The following is a 24,553-nucleotide window of genomic DNA, read 5'->3' on the forward strand; positions in this document are numbered from 1 at the left end:
GTGGTGAGCTGCCTTCTTGCGGCAGTCCTTGTGGTGGAAGAACAGCAACAGTGAAGGAACAGCAATATATTTCCAAGTCAGGATGGTGAGTGACTTGGGGGGGAACCTCCAGGAGGCGGTATTTCCAGGTATCTGCTGTTGTAGAAGTCATGGGTTTGGAAGGTGCTACTTAAGGACCCTTGGTAAGTGACTGCTGTGCATCTTGTAGATCATACACACAGTTGCTACTGTTAATCAGTGGTTCAGGGAGTGAATGTTTGTGGAAGTGGTAGCAATCAAGCAAGTTGCTTCATGCTGGATGATTTATAATGTCTTCAGTGTTGTCGGAGCTGCACTCATTCAGGCAAGAGGAGAATATTCCATCACACCCCTGACTTGTGCCTTGTAGATGGTGCACCGGTTTTGGGAGTCAAGAGGTAAATTACTAGCCACAATGTTCCTAGGCTCCAAGATGTTCTTGGAGCCACTGTGTTTATGTAGTTAGTCTAGTCAGCTTCAAGTCAGATATTGATAGTGGGGGACTCAGTGGTGGTAATACCATTGAATGTCAAAGGGCGATCTCTTGTTGGAAATTGTCATTGCCTGGTACTTGTGTGGCGTGTATGTTACTTACCACTTGTCAGTCCAAGCCTGGGTATTGTCCAGTTCTTTCGGGACAACAAGAGATATTGTGTGCCTAGTCAAAGAGCAAAAGAAAGCATTTGTCAAGGTTAGGAGGCTGGGAACATACAAAACAAGTTTGGAATACAAGGAAAGTAGAAATAAACTTAAGTAAGGAGTAAGGAGAGCTAAAAGTCATTGGCCAGAGGATTAAGAACAATCCCAAGGCTTTTCATACATATATAAAGAGCAAGAGGGTAGCCAGGGAGAGAGTTGGCCCAGTCAAGGACAGGGGAGGGAATCTATGCATGGAACCAGAGGAAATGGGTGAGTACTTTGTGTCAGTATTCACCAAAGAGAAGGATTTGGTGGATGATGAATCTGGGGATAGGTGCGTAGATAGTTTGAGTCCAATTGAAATCAAAAAGGAGGTATTGGGCATCTTGAGAAACATTAAGGTAGTCAAGTCCTCACAGTTGATAGGTATACCCCAAAATACTGAGAGAGGCTAGGGAGGAAATTGTTGGGGCCTTGAGAGAAATCTTTGTATTCTCACTGGCTACAGGGGAGGTCCCAAATGATTGGAGAATAGCTAATTTTGTTCCTTTGTTTAAAAAGGGTAGCAAGGATAATCCAGGTATTTACAGGCTGATGAGTCTTACATCAGTGGTAGGGAAATTATTGGAGAGGATTCTTCACGACAGGATTTACTTCCACTTGGAAATAAGTGGACGTATTAGCAAGAAGCAATATGGTTTTGTGAAGGGGAGGTTGTGTCTCACTAACTTGATCGAGTTTTTCGAGAACATGATGGAGATGATTGATGAGGGTAGGGCAGTGGATGTTGTCTACATGGACTTCAGTAAGGCCTTTGACAAGGTCCCTCATGGCAGAATGCTACAGAAAGTGAAGTTGCGTGGGATCAGAGGTGAGTTGGCAAGGTAGATATAAAACTGGCTCGGCCATACAAGACAGAGGAAAGCAGTGGAAGGGTGCATTTCTGAATGGAGGGCTGCGACAAGTGGCATTCCTCAGGGATCAGTGCTGGGACCTTTGCTGTTTGTAATATACATAAATGATTTGGAGGAAAATGTAACTAGTTTGATTAGTAAGTTTGGGGATGACACAAAGGTTGGTGGATTTGTGGATAGCGATGAGGACCATCAGAGGGTACAAATCGGCTGGAGACTTGGGTGGAGAGATGGCAGATAGAGATTAATCAGCACAAACGTGAGGTAATACATTTTGAAAGGTCAGATACAGATAGAAATTATACAGTAAAGGGCAGAACCCTTGAGAGCATTGATGGGCAGAGGGATCTGTGTGTACAGGTACACAGGTCACTGAAAGTGGCAATGCGAGTGGAGAAGGCAATCAAGAAGGCATACAGCATGCTTGCCTTCATTGGATAGGGCATTGAGTTTAAAAATTGGCAATCCACATTGCAGCTTTATAGAACCTTAGTTAGGCCGCGCTTGGAATATAATTTTCAATTCCAGTCACCACACTAGAAGATGTATAGGCTTTAGAGAGGGTACAGAAAAGAGTTACCAGGATGCTGCCTGATATGGAGGGCATTAGCTATGAAGAGAGATTGGAGAAACTTGGTTTGTTCTCACTGGAACGATGGAGGTTGAGGGGCGACCTGATTTAAGTCTACAACATTATGAGGGGCATGGACAGAGTGCATAGCCAGAAGCTTTATCCCAGGGTAGAAAAGTCAATTACTTGGGGGCGAAGGTTTAAAGTGCAAGGGGCAAAGTTTAAAGGAGATGTACGAGGCAAGTTTTTTTACACAGAGAGTGGTGGGCGCTTGGAACTCACTGCTGGGGTAGGTAGTGGAAGTGGATACGGTAGTGACTTTTAAGGGGCATCTGGACAAATACATGAATAGGATGAGAATAGAGGGATATGGTCTCTGGAAGGGTAGGAAGTTATAGTTCAGTTGGCCAACATGGTCGGTGCAGGCTCGGAGGGCCAAAGAGCCTCTTCCTGTGCTGTAATTTTCTTTGTTCTTTACTTTGTTCTTGGCATTTTTCACCTGAGAAATTTCACAACTTTTCACCAACTCTTCAATATGGCTGCGTTCCCTTTTGGATATTAGTAATAACTTCTTGCTGCTGCTTTTATACTAACCCTCCATGATGAAGTTCCTCTAATGATCTCTCTAAACCTTGGTGGAATAAGGACTCAGAGACCGCTCAGGAGAGAACATCGATCAGCACTAGGTTCATTTCTGGTGTGGAAATACGGCAGCACTCTTTGTTCCAGCCATGCTATATTTGAACAGTTTGTTGAGTACCACATCCTTACAAGTTTCTTCACTAATTTTTCTGGCAGACGCTGGATCATCATAGGATCATAGAATCCCTGCAGTGCAGGAGAAGGCCATTCAGCCCATCGAGTCTCCACCAACCACAATTCCACCCAAACCCTACTCCCATAGCCCCACATATTTACTCTGCTAATCCCCTGACACTAGGGTCAATTTATCATGGCCAATCAACCTAGCCCGCACATCTTTGGACTGTGGGAGGAAACCGGAGCACCCGGAGAAAACCCATGCAGACACAGGAAGAATGTGCAAACTTCACACAGGAGTGACTGAGGCTGGAATTGAACCCAGGTCCCTGGCACTGTGAAGCAGCAGTGCTAACCACTGTGTCACCATGCCACCCCAAAGTGATTCTCAGATAACTCAATGGCTAGAAATGAATCGTCTTAACAGGAAATCTTGAAAGACTATCTGGATTTGCATGATTAGAGTATTTAATATCATACTAATGGAACATCAAAATCAATGTTCATCTCTGAAACTGTGCTGCCACCAAGGATGCCACCCTTCTCCCAACCAAACATCATTGTAAGAGCTTGGTGGCCAGTTAATTAAGTGAACTTCTTCCTGTACAAGTATTGTGGAACTTAGTAACACTATATATGATCATTAATGCATCTTTCTCCACTTGTGAATAGTTTTGCTCTGAATTCATTCAAGTATGTGAAGCATATGCTCCAGGCTTCTTCACGCTGTCTTACTATGCAGCATTAGAGGATTTCACTAAGGCTCCTTAGCCAACACCTTCCAAGCCCAGAGCCACTCCCATCTAGAAGAACAAGGGCAGCACAGAGATGGGAAAACCATCATCTGGAGGAGCCACTGACTTGGAAATAGGTTGCTGTTCCTTCATTGTCACTGGATCAAAGTCCTAGAACTTCCTCCTAACAGCATTGAGGGTATGCCTACACCACAGAGACTGTAGTGGTTGAAGAAGGCAGCTCACCACCACCTTCAGAAGCGTAATTAGGGATGGGCAATGAATGCTGGCCTAGCCAGTGATGCTCACATCCTTTGAACGAAGTTTAAAAAATTATGGGGTGTCCAGTAACGGGAGAGGTTGGATAATGACGGGGGAATTAAGAGGTGATGAGAATAGAGGATGATGGAGGAATTTGGTGAGTGTTAGAGTGAGGTTGGAAGCTGGGCTCATGGATATAAGTCAGTGGCACCATTCTTGATCTCACCTGCGAATTACATATTTTGAAAACTAGCAATAAAAATCAAGTCAGTGAGGGGCCATATAACATTATCTTTATATGCTGCAGTGTGTATGGTCTCACTTGTCATCTGATTCTAAGTGAGGCATGTCAGAATGGATGTTGCAGCAAACAACAATGGCCCTGTCTGCTGAGTAGAGGCAGCATGGACCTTACAAATCTTCATGTTCTCAGTGCACTGACCATAGCATTCAAGCCACCATTGCAGCCATGGCATAAGGACAAGGATTGGAAATCAATAGTGGTTGTCAAGGCCAGTGGAGGCCAACCACCAGAAGCCTGACTGTACATCCTAGATCTTGGCTCTTTTGACTGTAATTAGGACTTTCATTGTGAATGCACAATGAGATCTGTGGAGAAAACCCAGTCACCTGTTGTCCTCAAAGATGATATCATTCTGCAAGGGGGGGGTGACCTTGGTATGCTGGGTATTGTTATTCAGACCTCTATCAAATGTGTCCTTAACATTGATTTATAAGTTCACACCACATCCACAGTGATGAGAATGTTTCTGTAATCCAATAATGTAATCTACAACAATCTCACTTGGCAACAGCTTCTTTTCATTGAATACAACTCTCAGTGCAATCCCTTTGGGCTGCATGGTGGCACAGTGGTCAGCACCAGGGACGTGGGTTCAATTCCCGGCTTGGGTCACTGACTGTGGAGTTTGCACGTTGTCTCTGTGCTCCAGTTGCCCCAAATTCCAAAGATGTGTAGGTTAGGTGGATTGGCCATCTTAAATTGTCCTAGTGTCAGGAGGACTAATAGAGGGGGTTATGGGGATTGGGCCTGGGTGGGATTGTTGTAGGTGCAGGCTTGATGGATCGAATGGCCTCCTTCTGCACTGTAGATTTTATTCATATCATAAAAATGAGTTCAGAATCTCATTAATTTTAGAATAGTTTATGGTACTAGGGTCTGTGGGCTACGTTAGTTAGACACCACTTCAAAAGCATTAATTCCTCTCATGGTGAAATAAATACTTGCTTTATCTTCATCTCGCATTTTATTTGCTTCAGCGTTCATGTGTAATTACACCAGAGCTCTTTCTTCGAGTTGAATTCCTCCATTGTCCTCAAAAATGTTTTCGGTACAATTTTCCCATGACATACTGTGCTGGCTCACTGTGTACCTGTACACAATGTGCAGAAAATCAACTTTCAGAGTTCTGCAATGTGTCAGCGTTCTTCAGTTCTTTCTTTCTCAAACAAAATGTGAAAGAAAATTCCTCTCCAACCTCATCACCAACTTTCCCTTGTGTATTGCACTGAGGAAGAGAACGCATGCTCAGCTGAACCAATTTTATTTACACCTCTCCAACAAAGGGGCAATATAACAAAACTGTCAGATCTTGCAATATACTACAACTGCTCTGTTTCATAGAACATAGAACAATACAGCGCAGAACAGGCCCTTCGGCCCACGATGTTACGCCGACCAGTTAAAAAACAATGACCCTCTAACCTAAACCAAACCCTTACCATCCATAAACCTATCCACGGATCTCTTAAACACCCCCAAACTAGGCGCATTTACAACTGCAGCAGGCAGGGCATTCCAATCCCTCACCACCCGCTGGGTAAAGAACCTACCCCTGACATCCGTCCTATAACTACCACCCCTTAATTTAAAGCTATGCCCCCTCGTGCTAGCTTTCTCCATCTGAGGAAAAAGGCTATCACTGTCCACCCTATCTAAACCTCTAATCATCTTATATGTTTCAATAAGGTCCCCTCGTAGCCGCCTTCTTTCTAACGAAAACAACCTCAAATCCCTCAGTCTCTCCTCATAGGACCTTCCCTCCATACCAGGCAACATCCTGGTAAACCTCCTCTGCACCCTCTCCAAAGCCTCCCCATCCTTCCTATAATGTGGGGACCAGAACTGCACACAATACTCCAAGTGCGGCCGCACCAGAGTTTTGTACAGTTGCAACATGACGCTGCGGCTCCTAAATTCAATCCCCCTACCAATAAACTCCAAGACACCGTATGCCTTCCTAACAACCCTATCTACTTGATTCCCAACTTTCAGGGATCTATGTATACATACACCTAGATCCCTCTGTTCATCCACACTATTCAGAGTCCTACCGTTAGCCCTATACTCTACACATCTGTTATTCCTGCCAAAGTGAATTACCTCACACTTTTCCGCATTAAACTCCATCCTCCACCTCTCGGCCCAGCTCTGCAACTTGTCCAAGTCTCCCTGTAGACTAAGACACCCTTCCTCACTATCTACCACACCTCCGACTTTGGTGTCATCAGCAAATTTACTAATCCACCCAACTATACCCTCATCCAGATCATCTATGAAAATTACAAACAGCAGTGGCCCCAAAACAGATCCCTGAGGCACACCACTCATAACTGAACTCCATGTCGAATACTTACCATCAACCACCACCCTCTGTCTCCTATCCGCCAGCCAATTCCTAATCCAATTTCCTAGATCACCCTCAATCCCATACATCTGCAATTTCTGCAGAAGCCTTCCATGGTGAACCTTATCAAACGATAAGGTTCATCCTCCTTCTTCCATGCCCTAAGACTCTGAGTTGGAAGCAAGTGTTCAAGTCCATTTCTTTGTTCATTGTTCGAGTCAAAGATGATCATGATCATCATCTTTTTTTATAGGGGGCTGGTAGTTGCATAAATGTTTGCCAAGGCTGATCTGCATTCTGAAGATTGCACTGAAAATAGGACAGCATACTGCAGATCAATGAGATTTGGACCAATTTCTGGCTCGTGATTTTCTCTACTTGTGTTTTCTGTCTGCTTTAGATATGTGCTTGATTTTGAAGGAGGCCAGACCATTTACTATTTAGTTGCACTGGATGCAGTGGTCCTGGACGAGTTTCACGTCTCGATTAATGTTAAAATTCTGAAATGAAGCCTTCAGGGTGTCTTTCTTTTGACCACCATGAGTGGGCATCCCAGATTTCAGGCTCTCCACAGCAATGAGTGTCAGGCAGCCTGGCTAGATTATAAACCCAACTCAGTCGTGACTGTCTCAACATGGTATGGATGCTTGGTATGCCAGCTTAAGTCAGTGTCTAGTACTTTTGTCTTGTTGTCTAATCTTCAGAAATTTCCTAAGGAAGCTCAAGTGAAAGTGACTGAGCCTCTTGGCATGATGCTGGTACACTTCTCAAGTCTTGCAGAGTGGGCAGGACTATTGATCCAAAAACTTTGAATTTGGTAGGCAGACTTACTCCTCTTCACACCCAGACTGATATTCGAAGTCTATTGCTTTGGCAATTCTTGCAAATGTCCTGCCATTATAGACTGCTTCAGGGAGCATGCTGATGAGATAAGTGAAGTTATCCGCTGCTGCCAAGTTCAAATCATGGAGTGAAATCATGGGCTTGTGATAGGATTTTCCTAGAGCAGGCTAGTATGTTACTTCAGTATTCTTTTGTGATGATTGTAAGGTCACAGTTTTCATACGCGTTGGAGAATGAATCGATGCTCCAGTCTATACCCAGCACTAAACCAGAAGCAGTGCACTGTCATCAATAAACTGGAAATCTCAAACTTTGTCCTTTCAGACCTTGGTCTTTGCTTGGAGTTGTCTCAGATTCAGCAGCTTCCCACGTATGCAATTTTGATACCGGGATCACCTTCATGGAAGGCATTGGGGAGCATGGCTGCAGCAGGTTGGTGCTAACACACAGTCCTATTTAACTCCATTAGTAACTGGAATGGTCAGAAGATCACTATCACCCAGGAGACCCACAAGCATGTCTTCACAAAACTGTCAAACAATTGTGATGTGTTTCTCAGGGCAATCAAATTTGTCCATTGCCTTCTAAAGGCCTCACAGCCAACTGTGTCTTTTGGATTTGAATGTGTTTTCATTTTGGACAGCATGGGAGGGTTATCAGTACATTAGTTGATGGCAAAATGTTGATTGCTTCTTTACTGATCAGTGAAATCTGATAGATATGGTTAAATTGATCTACCCATCTTTCTAGAATTTGTCTTTATCTGTGAGCAGTATTGACTATCAGCAGGGAGGACTGGCAAAGACCCAATAGACTGGAGCCCATGGAGACATTTCAGAACATTGTGGCATCTATTCCAGTCACTGTGGTTTACATATGCCTAAAGTTCATCTCCTTTCTGATTCAGCCGAGTGTCTTTCACCTGAGCTTGCTTTGGACAGACCTGCAGATGTTTTGGGAGGCATTGTGTTTGAATAATGGTGTCATTGAAGAAAACCCTGTAAAGATGATGGTTCTCCTCCCATAGTTTTGGGATTATTTGCTTACAACTGTTTTCATCAAACCAATCTTGATGTCTATGTTAGCTTGGGCAAGGGCCACCAGAGCAATGGTGTACAATCACCCTCAAAACAGTGAGTGTTCATTCTCACTGTACAAAGATTTCTCAGTTTCTCTATGAGGCATTCCTTCATGACTGCCTATTTGAGCATTGGGACATTGAGATGCTTCATGCCCAGGGTGTCTTGGAAGACTAATTATTGATGCTTAGCTTCGAAATGATCATTTATGGAGCTGTATGAAATACAGTGTCTCAACTGCATTTATTATCTGTACTCAGTTTTTATCTAAAATAAATATTTTGTTTGTACTTTTGAGTAGTTTAAATGTGTGCTGTTGATTTGTGCATTTAATTACATGGGATATTTTTTGCTGTGCATTATTATGCGATTACTAACAGTAACAGTAATTCCCTAATAGTACATGAACACATTGCTGTCTACCTACCTTTCTGTTTCTTGTTTATTTTGTTAATGTTGTGTATTTATATATTTACATAAAACTGGCATTACTCATGTTCTGATTAAATATTAACTCAGTTTCTATCACCATATTTACAGTCAGACATACTGCATTTTCCAGTTTTATTTCAGGTTTCTGGCATCTGTGATAATTTTGCTTTTGATATTTCTCAATCCTACTTTGTTTCAATAATTTTATAGTAATTCCATTCTGAATAGTTATGGGACAATAAATCAGTTATCAGAGAATGGTTTCAATCATCAGTGGAATTTTCCACATAGTGTTTCAGGGTAAACAGGAGTTTTTTTCATTCATTCATGGGACATGGGTGTTGCTGGCTGCCTAGCATTTAATGCCCATCCCTACAAACCACAGGCAGCTGTTCTGAAAACATAGGTATATATTTTAATGATCATTTTCACACATGAATCGTTACATTTACTGCCATTCTGTCCATCTGTGGCTCCCCACCCCTTCCATCCATTAGCAAGATTCTGCTGGCTTTGTTTCACACCAACTTGCAGACTGAGGATATTCAGAGGGACAATTTGACTATCCACCAAAGCTCCTTAGTCTCATGACAAGTGCTGTAGTTTGATTGAATTGCTTCCAACACTTTCAGGTTGATGAATGGAGTGCAACAGGGATGTGACCAAATACTTATTTTGTTTGGTATTTTCTTCTGTGTTCCTGGAGGAGTTTACCTGCATACTCGTGCAGACGGCAAGCTCTACAATCTGTCCTGGAGATGATGACAAAAATATAGCATTCTTGATCAGAGAACTCCGCACTAGTTACCCACACAGAAACTCAGCTACAATGAAACATGAGTTGTTATGTTGCTCACAGGTAAGCTGTGCCATCAAAATGTATCCCATCCCATCAAGCCATTTCATACTTTGTTAGGAGAAAAGGTATTATTGATAAGCAATACTTAGGTACAGGACGGTTGGAGCTCTTATTATGCCCTGGTGCAGAACTTCAGTCCTTAAAACATGGTTTCTAGCTGCTTCTGCCTGGGAGAAATCATTCACTCTCCAGTTTCCATTGGTCCCCCAAGTCAGGTGATTCACTTCTGCTTGGAGAGACAGACACATATACAACGTCCCTCCCCTTTAACCTCCTTATAATCTTCAAAATTGATTTACTCAAACCCACATTCTAAATAAACATTATATACACAAGTTAGACATTTGTAAATCAATGTAGTGATTGTTCAACAATGAGATCTTGAGGCTGGCATTTAATATAACACTTCTAGAAAGTTTCAACCATGCATAGTCTTGCATGGAATTCTCCCATACAGGCTTGTTGCTTTCCAGGTTCTGTCCTAGATTCTGCACTAACAAAGGATGATATCGTTTATTCTGTGGATAGTGTCACTTTTCAATCTTACATTGATCCTTTTCTTTATCAAGTACCTTACTCTACAGTACCTGAAGGTACCATCATCACAGTATAACACAACACTGACAGTTCGTGTACAATCACTACTTTTCATTTGTGAAGGAAATGTCCATGGTACTCTATTTCTGGTACTTAACTCATGTGTTAAAGTTTCTTCTCCACCTAGCGTTTCTAATCTTCATGTTTTGCATTGACCATGTTTATTAGTTTTTGTGCATTTCTATTGCTGTAACCATTTCAGCAATCTTGTTGTGGTATGTAATCTGTTTCCCTCTCTGCCCAAATTGCTTTGTCTAGTTCTCTTTAGAGTATCTCCTCAGCTGAGTGATTTCCATTTACCAATCTCTTCCTTCCACCTTCTGTATCCATCTCCTGGTTTAGCTCAGCTATACTTTCTTCCAATGCATTGGTTTTCACAATCCATTCAGCCTATCCATCTGAGTTTCTTCCAAGTTGAATTCATCATTTCATTCTGACATTTGATAGCAATCTCACCCTTGGTATGCTTTATGTTTTCAGAGAACCAACCTGTTTCTTTTTGCAGTAATTGCATTAAAGTTGTACAACTCCAATTGCATTCCTGCTTTAAGGCCATCAGTTTTTAAAAACTTCCACAACTGATGTTTTTCTGCTTTTCATGTTTTTGCAGTTTTGATGGGAAACACCTCATGGACTTTTTTTTTAAAAAAGACTGGTCTTCTTGCAGTCAGGTAACTTACTTATTATGCTCTTATCTCTTACAATAAGGAAGTGGTAAGCATGGAAAAGGTGCACAAGTACAAATAGAAATTACATCTATTCATTCAACTGAAAATTGGGATGTGATACATTATGGTGGGGAGAGGAGAGACTAACAAGCAAGGGAATATACAATGAGCAGTAGTATACTAGGAAATAGAGAATCCTTGAAGGTCCCTAGATCCCTGAAAGCAGGATAGTTTGATAAGGTAATTAAGTACAAGATACTGCCTTTCTTAGCCAAGGCATAGAATGCAAGAGAAAAAAGATTATAATGGAGCTGTTAAAAAAATGCTCATTAGGCCAGCTAGTGTAGAATTCGAGTCACTACACCACAGAAAGGATGCAAGTGCAGACGACATTCACCAGGGTGTTTCCTAGACTTGAGCATTTCAGCTATGAACTGGCTGAAGGAACAATTCCTTAGTCAAAACAGAGGTAGGGGGACCTGATCAAAAGGGAACAAAAAGTAAGGAATTTTTCCCTTTTGTAGAGAGATTCAATAACCAGGGGGTATAGATTTAAAGTGAAGGTTAGGAGATTTAGTGGGGATTTCAGACTCAGAAGGTGGTGGGAATCTGGAACGCTACCTGAAGGATGGTGGGAGGCAGAAACCTGAAACATACAGTATTTAGATGACCATTCAAAATGTCATAGTATACAAGGCTACAGGCTAAGTGCTGAAAAATGGGATTAGAATAGATAATGGCTAATAGATTTCTTTTCATGCCGTTAAACTCAAAACGTCATGAGTTGATCATGGTATTGATGGGTTATAAACAAAAAATGTTTGGGTAAGAACACAAAATAGATAATTTGATCCTTCAAGCCTGCTTTGTCATTCAACAAGAATCAAGATTTCAGAATGGACTTCTAATAACTGAAGTAAAAATAAAATGAAAATCAGTTTCACCTTTTATTTCAAGCTCAAATAAAAATACAAAAAAGATATAAAAGTGTAAACAAGTTTCCATAGGAACACATCAGATTGTATTCCATCTCCTAGTCAACCATTTTGTTGCATACATAAACTAATCCACAATACTTCATAAATTTCAAGCACTCAAGCATCAGTTACTGGTCCCAAAAGGCAGCCATTTACTATCACCCAAACTGCCTAGTTCAGCCAAGATTGCCAACTGGTCAGTTAAGAGTTCTATAACAGTTTAGACATTAACTCTTGCTGAAGAGCAAGAAGAAGAACAAAGCAGCTCCATGCCACTTTCCCAGGCACAGGATGCCAGTACAGTATTAGCAGCACGATCCTCTGCTTGGGATGAAAAGCCATCTTCTTTGATCTGTTGCATTAATTGCCTAGGAGAAAAAGTTATAGGTTACGATGCATTCAATTAACTACTGGCACTACATGAAATAGTCTCAAATTTAGACAGGAAAGTGCATTGCGTGAAGTCAGATGACTTCAACCAGAAATTTTAGTCTGTACTTTAATAGTAATACAGCAAATTCATAATCATAGAATTCCTACAGTGCAGAAAGCAGCCAGTTGGCCTATCAAACTTGCACCAACAATCCCACCTGGGCACTATCCCCATAACCCCACATATTTACCTTGTTAGTCACTCTGACATTATGGCCATGCTAAATTGCCCAATCAACCTAACCTGCAGATCTTAGGGTTGTTAGAGGAAACCAGATGCATTCAACTAACTACTGGCATTTCATGAAAATGAGCCTCAAATTTAGGGAAAAAGTGCATTGTGTGAAGTCAGATGACTTCAACCACAAATTTTATCTGTGCTTTAATAGTGGGATCGTTGTCAGTGCAAGTTCAACAGGCAAGTTAGGTGACCCTAGGCCAGAATTGACCCCAAGTCCCTGGCGCTTGAGGCAGCAGTGCTAACCACTGTGCCCCCCATAATCCAGCTATCATTGTTACTTCCCAGAGATTTGAAGTCAATTCTGCAGACCTGGGAGGGCTTTTCCCCCTCAAAAATGAACGACAGCCTTCTTAGAAAAAGATGACAAGTATTAAATCAGTACATGCTAAAATGGGAAAAATCAATTTAAGCTAGACAATTTGAATAGTGCAAAAAACATGGTCTCAATGAAATACTGTACCAGGCTGGTCTTGACATAACATAAAAGATCTGAGGTCTTTGAAATCCATTGAATGTTGAAGCAGCAGCAACAGTATAAGCTCCCATATTCTCAAACACCATCCAATCTCCAACCTGCAGCTCTGGCATATTACAACGTTCTACAATACGATCAAGCCCATCACAAGTTGGACCCCAAATACTGGTCAAGTACAGTCTCTCATCAGACTTTTGTTTCTAAAAGAAAAATTATGTTACTTAATATATACATTTTACATGAATTATGAAAAATGTAAGAGCAACAAAAAAGGTCTTACCTTGACCAGAACTGGCATTACATGAGCATGGTCATATAGTATGCAGTTGAATGATCCATAAACACCATCATTTACATAGTACATGAGGGTCATGTTGCTTTCACTATCATCCTCATCTTCAAAACAAGATGGTATACCTATTAGCCACATGCAATAATTGGATTACTACCAAAATTTCAAACAAATCCACCAACTGAGTTTCATAAATAGAAGCAGAAATAGACTGCTCTGCCATTCATTTTGATCAAATTCAATACCCTGATCTCACTTCTCTTTCTCCCCCACCACTACCCCTGATATTCACTGATCCACCATATCCAATTTCTTCTCGCAATCACCCAACATTTAGGCTTCAACTACTTTGTGGTAGTGAATTCCAAATTCACCATTCTGGGTGAAGAAATTTCTGCTCACTAAGGTTTACCTCCTTCTCAGGGGCTCCTCCACCACCAGGAACATTTTTGAATCTACCCCATCTAATCCTGTTACAATTTTAAAAGTTTGAGATCCCTCAAACTTTTAAACTCTAAATGAATATAATCCACCTGCTATACCCAGAAATCAGCCTGGTAAACCTTAGCAAGGAGGACAGCAAAACTGCACACATACTCCAGCTGTGGCCTCACCAACAATTAGAGTAGAACATATTATTGCAATATTCAAATCCTCTTGCCATAAAGCCCAACATACCATTTGCCTGTTTTTTTTTTACTGCCTACTGTTTCTGCACCCTTATTTTCAACAATTGATTCTTGACACCCAAGGTCTGAGTATTCACCTCTCAATTTGCACCCACTCAAATAATAAACATGCCTTCCTATACTTGCTACTGGAGTGGGTAGCCTTGTATATTTCAAACTATAGAAAATACTAAATAAGCAACAAGTATAGATTGCGGTCAGTTTGTGGTTAGAATGGATGTGCAGTACAAAGTACTGTGATAAAGATCTACAACAAAAATGTTAACTGCAGAAAAACAGGTGTCATATTTTATAAATAGCTTAACCAAGGTTAACAGGCAGTCTTGACATCTTGCCAGGAGGAACTTGCTCACGTTTTAGATGAGCAGACAACTCCCGGAATAAACTACATAATGAAATGGTTAGGTCACTATTGATGTACCTACCATCAGAGCTGCTCTGTTCATTGTACATCACCTTCTTAGCAATGATATTCACAGACAGCGTGTAAGCAGATGCCACGTAGAACCGACCAGGCTCAGCGATGACGTGAACTCCAGAATCAGTCGGGAAGTATTTATCCAATGCAGGATTGATGACAGCTGCAATCTAAAATTATTTAGAGTTAATCACATTCAGGTAAATAAATCATTCCATGTTCAGGTCAATAAATGTACTTGAAACTAAGCAGCAACACTTTTCACCTCTTCAAATTTGAGCTTGGTGTCTTCTGAACCAGGAAAACCACCACCAATATCAAGCAAGTACATGTTGAAACCGTACTCCACCTAAAAGCAAAGAGGATACAAGACATGAATGGCCAACAAGTCCAAAATCAAACAATTGTCAAAATGATGATATCTAAAAGCTGATGAAATCAAAATACTTACACCCATATCAAAAACAAAACGAGCATCTGCAATAGCCTGGGCATATGTTTGGGCATCTGTACAACCACTTCCCACATGAAAGCTTTCACAAGAGACACAAAAATTAGTCCATACAAGCCAGTATGTAATAAAGCCAATAGATTTCAACCAATGAGCTAGAGAGTTTTTAAATCCAAAAATGCACTTAGCACTTTCCACTCATCCAACCTTAACTGAGCCATAGTAATATAAATGTAGCAAATTGCCTGTTTTAAAGAGCTTTGAACCCAATTTAAAAATACCAGTCTTATGAAGGTGTCAAACAAATGGCACACAGGATTTGACACCACAAAAGTTTGTGAGCAGATAGCAACAAGAATTCAACAGGACATAGGCTGAAGGAATGGCACTTGAAGGTAATGCAGAGAATTGCAAAGTGATCTATTTTGCCAGGAAAGAATGAGAAAAATCAATATATAATGAAGGATACAATTTTAAAGTGGGTACAGGAACAAGAGAATCTTGGCAGAGTATAGGTGACAGGGCAGGTTAAGGAAGTAGTTAGCAAGGCATATTGAATGCTGGAAGCTATGGTGAACCATAAGCACTTGAGCCTCAACTGAAGTAATGTCCAATTTTGGGCACCACACTTGGTATGGGTGGGAAGGCATTAAAGAGGATGCAGAAAAGGTTAGAGAATGATTCTACAGTCAAGAGACTTCGGTTACAAGGATAAAGTGAATAAGCATTCAGGGATTATAGATAACAGACAGTGAGGAACTGCCCTGCTAGCAGAAGGGGATGGAGGACTCTAGGTGGCAAGATCAAAAGGGGACAAATGCAGGTGGCTAGGATCTGCAAATTTGGTGGAGGCAGACTCAGTTATGGCTTTTGAAGGGAATTGGATAATTATCCAATGTGGGGTGGGGGGGGAAAAATTAGGGCAACGGGAAAAGGGCAGGTGAGTCAGACTATCAGGCTCTTGTAGACTGCTAGCACGAACAGGCCAAATAGCCCCCCTCCAAGCTGTAATTTTTTTTGCATCACATCAAAAGCCAAAACTTGTCATAATTAAAATCAAACCATAACAGTTTTGCATTCTAACACAAGCCATCAGTATAATTCCAAGGTAACAATGATAAATCTACCTTACGCCAATGATGTCAATATCCAGCTCTTTGGCACGTTCAAGGAGAAGCCTACTAGTCTTAAGTGTTGCTCCAAACTTAACACTGAGGCGACAGATAGCCTTGGAATCATCAGCAGCAATGCGCAGAACCAGCCTAGGACAGAGGAAGAGGTGGATGTATTTTACGTCAGGATTTGACGTTAAGTCGATAAAGGCGTCAATGAAACAGTATAAAGGAGAATCCAAAATCCAACAGAGACCACCACAGGCAACCTAAAACAGGAAAACCTGTGCAGGAAACATTCAGAATTAAGATCTGCCAGACCAAAAAAATCTGCCAGGAAGAGATAAAATAGCATTGCTTGCTCAATTAAAAAATTCTGAAGTAGCCTAATCAAAAAACACTCAGTAGTAGATACACAAAAGAACAAGGTGCATCCAGAACTATATACAATATTCTAATTCTACGAGTAAATATTTTTAAATATCTTTGGATTGAAAGAGTCAAAATTAATATTCAGATCCTGAAATTTCCATCCATCTGCTTTAAAATAAAAAACTATATTCGAGGTTTGAGATTACATTAGCATTTTGCACACAAATTTAAATCTTCAGTTGTACTCGATCAACAACTTACTTTGCACTTGGATGACCTCTTGCTACTTTCATCAGCTCCACTTCACTATCAAATGTCATCTTCTGCACCCCATGTGTGGCAGCATATTTGATTTGAGACATCTGTTTGCATGGGTTAGCATAGATTATTTTGTCAACAGGAACATCAAGACTCTGTACCATCTGAATTTCAGTCTGTAAAGAAATTACTATTAAAATGATTGCAGCAAGAAGCGAGCTCAAATTAGGATACAATGAACTGTCAACATACCTTACTAGCACAATCAAATCCAGCACCCAAAGTAGCAAGAGTTTTAACCACAGCTTTATCATCATTGCATTTGACAGCATAAAAAGGAGTCACACGAGGAAGGATCCTGTGCCACCGCATGTGTTTCTTGACAATGTCACCCAAGTCCGCAACATAAAAAGCATCTTTGTCATCCTAGGATTAATAGTACAAGGTCAAATTTCCATGCTAGATATAATCTTATTACACAGAAGTGTTGATAGGAGGGATACATGGCCAAAGTCCAAGGAACAAAAGATTCTATTTAGCAAGGTCAGTTTGCACATTTGAAGAATGTTCACAGATAAGTTGGGGTAAGGCAGAAGGATGGTTGACAAAAACTGCCAAGAGACATGTTAATTCCTCAATGCATATCACATGAGAATTAAATATACAAAATACTTACAGAATGAGAAACTTCATTTATTTTGCTTTCCAAGATGTCCCTAGCACTGAATCCTTCTTCAAGGAAGGAAAAGTCAAATTCACCATTGCTGAAGTCATTCATTCTGAGATTGGTAGAAGTTTCACAAGAGCAGAAATTCACAACATGCAACAAACTGGAAAAAAATAATAAGCTGTGAGATACAGGATAAGTCTAATTCAAAATTCTGTTTGTCATTAAGCATTTATACCTACATGGGCAAGTAAGAGATGGAATCTATTTAAAAGCACAACTCAGCTGTCTAGCCAAGGCGGCTTTCCAACAGAATTAAACCCTCGAAGGTACAACGCAAGGTTCAGGCTTTCTGTGTAGCCGTTATACACCTTTCTGACTTGTTCGTTCTGAAATACAATTGCACAGTGTTAACAGCATCACACAAGTAGTTTAATAACAAATGATTTAATATTGTCACATGTTCAGAGACAGTGAAAAATATTGTTTCTTGCAAGCCATACAGATAAAACACTGTTCAGAGTACATAGAGAAGGAGAAAAGGATAGGCTGCAGAATACAGTGTTGCAATTACCAATGAGAGAAAGTTAAGCCATGATTGAATGGTGGAACAGATTCAATAGGCCGAATGGCCTAATTCTACTCTTATGATCTTATGGTCTAAAAGTCTGATGGGAAGAAACTGTTCTAAAGTGAACCTACAATAATCCTCTCCGTTACTTCTCCCTTGCCAACCATCACTCAGCAAAGGCCACAGACTTCAGCATACCATTAGACTGCTGATTTGACTCTCCCCTCCCTCCACTTATTCCTGCCGCTCAACCGGGCAGGAGGGCAGAGCTCTGATTGATGCGACAGTTCGCCAATAGGAGAGCAGGACTCCTTTCTGCACGTGCATGCAGACACGAGCGGCCAGCCAATGAGGGAGGAGGGGCGGGCGGCCGGGCAGCCAGCTGGCTCACCGGCACCGCACCGGCGGAAGGCCCGCGGAGGTATCTGCGGGTGGAGGGTCAGCCAGCAGCGGGTGGAGGGCTCTGCCCGCGGCCGGCAGAGGTGAGCCAGCCCCACACACACACACAGGCGTCCGACATGTTCACCGGCCCACCTCTCTTCCCCACCCTCCCAGCTAACGGCCTGCGGATTTCCGCAAATTTCTTCTCCTAATTACCATTTTCATCGAATAAATAGTAAATTTTCTCTATCCCAGTCAGGCCTTTGTTGAAAAATGCTTTATTTAAAACACTTGAAATAAAAATGATTTCACCCCCCTCCTCCCCTCCAGAAAAAACGCTGAATTAACACGTGGCACTCAGGCAAATTTAAACCGGTGCACTTTTAAAAAAATGCGGAAACAACTTTATTTTTTAAAATAGGAATAATTTACCTTAAAAAACATTTACGAAGACTGTGCCCATCGAAGAAATGCGTTTAAAAAAAAAGGAAGATTACTCCTCCACCTTGCACCGCCGCTACCAGACAAGAATAAAGCCGGCTCTGCCTCCGTCGCCTCCCCTTTTATAACTGGCAGCCGGGTTGCTAGGCAACCGTGTCCAGCCCGAACCGGTCCTGATCGGTTTGCTCTTGTCAGCAATCAATGGCGTTAGGACCCGCCCCCCCCTCGTGCGTCACCGTGATTAACAGGCCGCGCGGCCGCGCCCAATTGCAACATCAGCGGGCGCTCTGAGTTCACTGGGATCAGAACTGTAACATCGAGACATGAGGAAATCCTGTGCAGCATAGTGAATCCGGAAGAGTGGCGTGATGTGGAAAGACATCACACCGCATCCCTCCGTTTGAACCAATATTATTTATCCTGGTTATGCCTCTCTTATGACAACTACGCAGTCATTCAGCCATTTCCGGGAAATGCTTATTTTTCCCGCTTCCTATGCCTGATAGATCCACGCACTGCGGTTTTGCCCATCTAAACTTATCTAGATCACGCAGCAGTTGCAACTTGAAACATTGCTCAAGGTGCTTCCTGCTCTCGCCAATGTACGCAATCACATCTGATGTCTTTTGTCTCAGGTACGTTGCTCTCTGATACCTCGCTGACTCACCGGAAGTATTTTTTTCCATGATAAAGGTGCCACTTCAATCTAGGTTGATACTTTTCAAATTGGCCATGGGGGAGTAGGACTCCTTTCTGCACGTGCATTAATGGTGCTGCTGTAGAGTCTCATTTTTACATCTTTAGATCACTACACTTACCATGGAATACCTCCAGTGTAGCAGGAGGCCATCTGTGACCCTTTGAAGAGCATCTCATCAAAGCCCAGTCCTTCCCCACCCTATATTCGTAACCAGTGCATTTACCACAACCAATCCACCTAACCTGCACATCTTTGGATTGTGGGAGGAAACAAGAGCACCCAGCGGAAACCCACACAGACATAGGGAGAACATGCAAACTCCACACAGTCACTCAAGAATCCATTGAACCGTAGTAGAAGCGAGTCATCCTCAATTCTGAGTGATCATCTAAGACAGAAGACTAGAGAAATTCATACAACCTAAAATTCAATTATGCAGTGCGTGGACAGCATGGTAGCACACTGGTTGGCACTGCTGCCTTACAGAGCTGAGAAACTAGTTGAGGAGGTGGTGGCACAGTGGTATTGTCATCTGACTAGTAATCCAGAGACCTAGGGCAATGTTCTGGGGAACCTGGGGCTCAAATCCTATCATAGCAAATGGTGAAGTTTTAACTTAATAAAGCAATTTCGATTTTATAAGTCAAATGATGACCATGAAACCATTGTTGATTGTCATAGAAACCCTGGTTCACTAATGTTCTGATGTGGAGATGCCGGTGTTGGACTGGGGTAAACATACTAAGAAGCCTCACAACACCAGGTTAAAGTCCAACAAGTTTATTTGGTAGTAAACAGAGTGTAAATTGTGTGTGCCTTTATATGCCCTGTTTGTGATCAGAACTCCCCCCTCACCTGACAAAGGCACAACGTTCTGAAAGTTAGTGTCATTTACTACCAAAAGATCTGTTGGACTTCAACCCGGTGTTGTGAGACTTCTTACTCACTAATGCCCTTCAGAGAAGGAAACTTGCCATCATGGTCTACATTTGACTATGTATAACTCCAGATCTACAGCAACGTGGTTGATTCTTAACTACCCTACCAAACCACAGGCCTTGTGGAGTCTGTGGACTATGTCTATATTCTTTGTTATAGACTGCACACCCTTTTTGGTTTTCTCAAACACCTTTTACTGATGTTTTGTTTGCACTTCAGTCCCAGGCTCCTAATCTACAGGCACTTGGTGCGGGGAGGGGTGAGTCGGGATGCTGACCTCCTTGTGAACCTGCTCCTAGGCCTGGTGAGACGCACCATCAATAGGTCCATCCCGACTGTCTGCCCCTCTAACGCGGCTACATTCGCGGCCAGGTGTCCCTGGAGAGGGAGCATGCGGTGTCCGCGGGTGCAGTTGATGCCTTCTGTGCCCGCTGGGCACCACAGGGGCTGGGGTATATTATAGACCCTGACAATCACATTTTGACTTAATGTTTTAAGTTTCCTTTCCACTTTGTTTTTTTTTCGGGCCATCCCCCTTTCGTTTTTTGGGGGGGCTGCTCCTTTTAATTTGTCCCTAAGTCAATTTGAGTTTGTTTACTTGTTTGGCATGCGAAAGAAAACACGCCATTCAGCTCAATTAAGGATGGGGAATAAATGCCCACATGAATTAATAAAAAAGAGCATCTGCTTCCTCCAGATTGATCTGTGGGTCAATGCTTGCGGTGCAATTTGTTTAGTTAATAGGGTATTCATTGAATCACTAGCATTGTGTGCAAGTTTTGAGGTATGGGTATGTGACTTGCAACTGTGATTAGGAATATGATTGATAGAGATGGTTCGTAACTGAGTGATGATGATATGGTGCATTGAGCAGTGTCTGAGGCCAGTAGTAGAGTTGATAGAATATGTAATGCCTTGGAGGGAGTGCAGAGGAGGTTTACTAGGCTGATGCCGGAGTTGAGGGGGTTGAGCTATGAGGAGAGGCTGAATAAACTAGGCTTGTACTCGTTAGAGTTTAGAAGAATGAGGGGAGATCTCATTGAGACGTATAAGATGATGAATGGGATGGATAGGATAGAGGTGGAGAGACTCTTCCCGCTCAGAAAGGATAATAGGACTAGGGGGCACAGCCTCAAGATAAAGGGGGGGTGGTTTAGAATGGAGTTGAGGAGGAATTTCTTCACTCAAAGGGTGGTGAATCTCTGGAATTCTCTGCCCGTTGAAGTGGTGGAGGCTACCTCGCTAAATATTTTTAAGACGCGGGTTGATGGGTTTTTGATAAGAGAGGGGATTAAGGGTTATGGGGAGAGGGTGGGAATGTGGAACTGAGCCACGACAGATCAGCCATGATCTTATTGAATGGCGGGGCAGGCTCGAGGGGCTGGATGGCCTACTCCTGCTCCTATTTCTTATGTAAAATGCATTCACAGATCTTAACCACTTGAACCTTTTGCTACAATGCTTTCAGGTCCTTGAGATTTGACTTACATTCACTGTCACAGCTGCTCAATCCTTCTGAGAGATTGTGAGGAGAACCCTCAGTGGACGGAGGACATTTCTGCACTGTTTTGATCAATGCTTCCAGTACAGTGTCAGAAAGTCTTGCAGCCTATGCTATTCTTCTGACTTTTGCAGGTCAGAATCAGTTATAGAATCACTTCCAGCACAATGTGTAGCTAAGAGGTGCAGCCTGGCTTTAAGTAGTGCAGGCTGTTTTTAACTGGCACCAGGTTCTAGAACATAGAACATAAAACAGTACAGCACAGTACAGGCCCTTTGGCCCTCAATGTTGTGCCGAGCTATGTCCAATCTTAAGATCAAGCTATCCCCTCCACGTGCCTATCCAATAACCACTTGAAAGTTCCTAAAGTGTCTGACTCCACTATCACAGCAGGCAGTCTATTCCACACCCCAACCACTCTGAGTAAAGAATCTACCCCGAACATCACTCCTATATCTCCCACCAAGAACCTTATAGTTATGCCCCCACGTAACAGCTACATCCAGCCAAGGAAAGTCTCTGCACGTCCACTCTATCAATCCCTCTCATCATCTTATAAACCTCTATTAAGTCACCTCTCATCCTCCTCCAAAGAGAAAAGCCCCAGCTCCCTCAACCTTTCCACATAAGACCTACCCTCTAAACCAGGCAGTATCCTGGTAAATCTCCCCTGCACTCTCTCCAATGCTTCCACATCCTCCGTGTAATGAGGTGACCAGAACTGAACACAATATTCCAAATGTGGCCTCACTAACATCTGGTATAGTTGCAGCATAACCCCACGGCTCTTAAACTCAAACCCCCTATTAATGATTTTGGGCCTGTTGATGAGCTGTGCATGATTAGCAATGGTTGCATGCTGCAATCATGTCAGTTAGCAGGCAGTACAGAGCTGCTGTGTTAGTTGTTTTGAAGCACCTGGCAAAAGTTAACCCTACATCACAGTCCTTATGCTTGCTTTTGGGGATTTTTGAATTTGCCTCTGTGGGTCTCCACTGACTCTAATTTTCTGCTTTTCAAATTGATGTAAGTTTTGTTTTTAACTACAATGAGAACGTCAAATTATAATCAAAATTAGGACAGATGTACAGCTTTTAAATAGAGATTGAATTTCTTCTGTGTGACAAATTCCAAACATTACCTGTTCTCTAATTCTACCTCAATTGAAGATTTTGCAATTTAGTAGGATTATTTTTAATTCTGTACACGTGACACACAATCTATTGACAATTTCTATGTAAACCACCGCATATGTTTTTTTAAAAATTTGTCTATCATCAAACGATAGAATTTATGTCCTCATTCCTCCCACCAAAGTGAATCATTTCACACTTCTCTGCATTAAATTTCATCCAGCATATGATGCCCATTTCCCCAGTCTGCCTACCTTGCTACTCCCCTCCTGATTATTTTCTATATTTCCAAATTTTGTGTTGTCTCCAAATTTTGAAACTATTCCCTTTACACTCAAGCATCAATTATTGCATCACAAGCAGTGGTTCCAACACTGACCCATGACGGACACCACTGAGTCTGAAAAAACAACTATTCATCACCACTTACTCCTTTCTGTCCCGTAGCCAATGTCCTATTCATGCAGCTATTGCCCCTCTAGTCGTGCAAAAATGAATCTACTTTTGCTAACAAGTTAATTTTGTGATACTTTATCAATTTCCATATATACATCAAACTGGATTGTCTTCCAATGTTAAGGCTGACCAGCCTGTAACTGCCAGGTTTATAATATGCCCACTTTTTGAACAGGTCAATATTTTCAGTCCTCTGGCATCACTGCCATACCTAAGAAAGATTGTGGCTAGAACCTTCACAATTTTGGGGTGCATAAGGGGTAGCACTGCTGCCTCACAGTGCCAGGAACCCAGGTTCAATTCAGGCCTCAGGTCATTGTCTGTGTGAAGTTTGCACATTCTCCCCATGGATTTCCTCCGGGTGCTCCAGTTTTCTCCACATCCCAAAGATATGCGGATAAGTTTGATTGGCTATGCTAAATTGACCCTAGCGTCAGAGGGAATGGCAGGGTAAATGTGCAGGGTTATGGGAATAGAGTCTGGGTGGGATTGTGGTTGGTGCAGACTCGAACCTGACATCAACCATAAGCCTCCTTTCTGATATCTTTAGTTAGTCAGGGTTGATATGGACAGGAGAGAGGAAGAAAAGAAGAATATTTACAATAATGGGAAATGACAGCAAAAGAGTCATAGCAATAAATATTAGTTCATGTAAGTTCCAAAATCTGAGAAGTCAAAGTCCAGAGAGTGTATTCTTCAGGGCAGTGTTCAGTCCAGGTGAGTTTCTGATTGGAGATAACAACACATTGCAGCATGATAGTGTAATATAAACAGGATCTAGTTTTAAGGCTGATAACATTGGATATCCTAAATTAAAGAATTGGCCATATTAAACTCAAACGCAGTCAAACCTCGGGCAGGCCAATTGTGCAATACACAAACATGTTTGGGCCTGCTTCATCAATCACCTATCAAAGGTCACTGCACCCTACTGATACTTAACAGGAGATCATTGCACCCATTGAAATGCACCGGCCTATTGTTAAAAGCCCAGATTGGGCCAGACTTCCTGTCACTGCGAGTTC

The 24,553-nt window shown here is 42.0% G+C and overlaps 1 protein-coding gene across 2 annotated transcripts; it reads right to left on the bottom strand.

Annotated features, from left to right (window-relative positions):
* Positions 1-11,956: 11,956 nt before the first annotated feature.
* On the bottom strand, positions 11,957-18,907 carry odc1 (ornithine decarboxylase 1). Of its 2 annotated transcripts, none has more exons than XM_080192154.1 (12): positions 18,791-18,907; positions 17,649-17,795; positions 17,416-17,569; positions 16,992-17,165; positions 16,743-16,915; positions 16,125-16,259; positions 14,998-15,079; positions 14,812-14,895; positions 14,554-14,716; positions 13,428-13,543; positions 13,133-13,347; positions 11,957-12,367 (listed from the first exon to the last, which is right to left on the bottom strand). In XM_080192154.1, the coding sequence occupies exons 3-12, from the start codon at positions 17,515-17,517 to the stop codon at positions 12,220-12,222; spliced, it is 1,392 nt and encodes a 463-aa protein (XP_080048280.1). In that variant the 5' UTR covers positions 17,518-17,569; positions 17,649-17,795; positions 18,791-18,907; the 3' UTR covers positions 11,957-12,219. The 2 variants fall into 2 exon arrangements, with proteins under 2 accessions (XP_080048280.1, XP_080048279.1); XM_080192153.1 differs by having other exon boundaries at positions 13,428-13,564.
* Between the last annotated feature and the right edge of the window lie 5,646 nt (positions 18,908-24,553).

Source organism: Carcharhinus amblyrhynchos, chromosome 7 (assembly GCF_965287045.1).
Source record: "Carcharhinus amblyrhynchos chromosome 7, sCarAmb.v2.hapA, whole genome shotgun sequence".
Classification (NCBI taxonomy): Eukaryota; Metazoa; Chordata; class Chondrichthyes; order Carcharhiniformes; family Carcharhinidae; genus Carcharhinus; species Carcharhinus amblyrhynchos.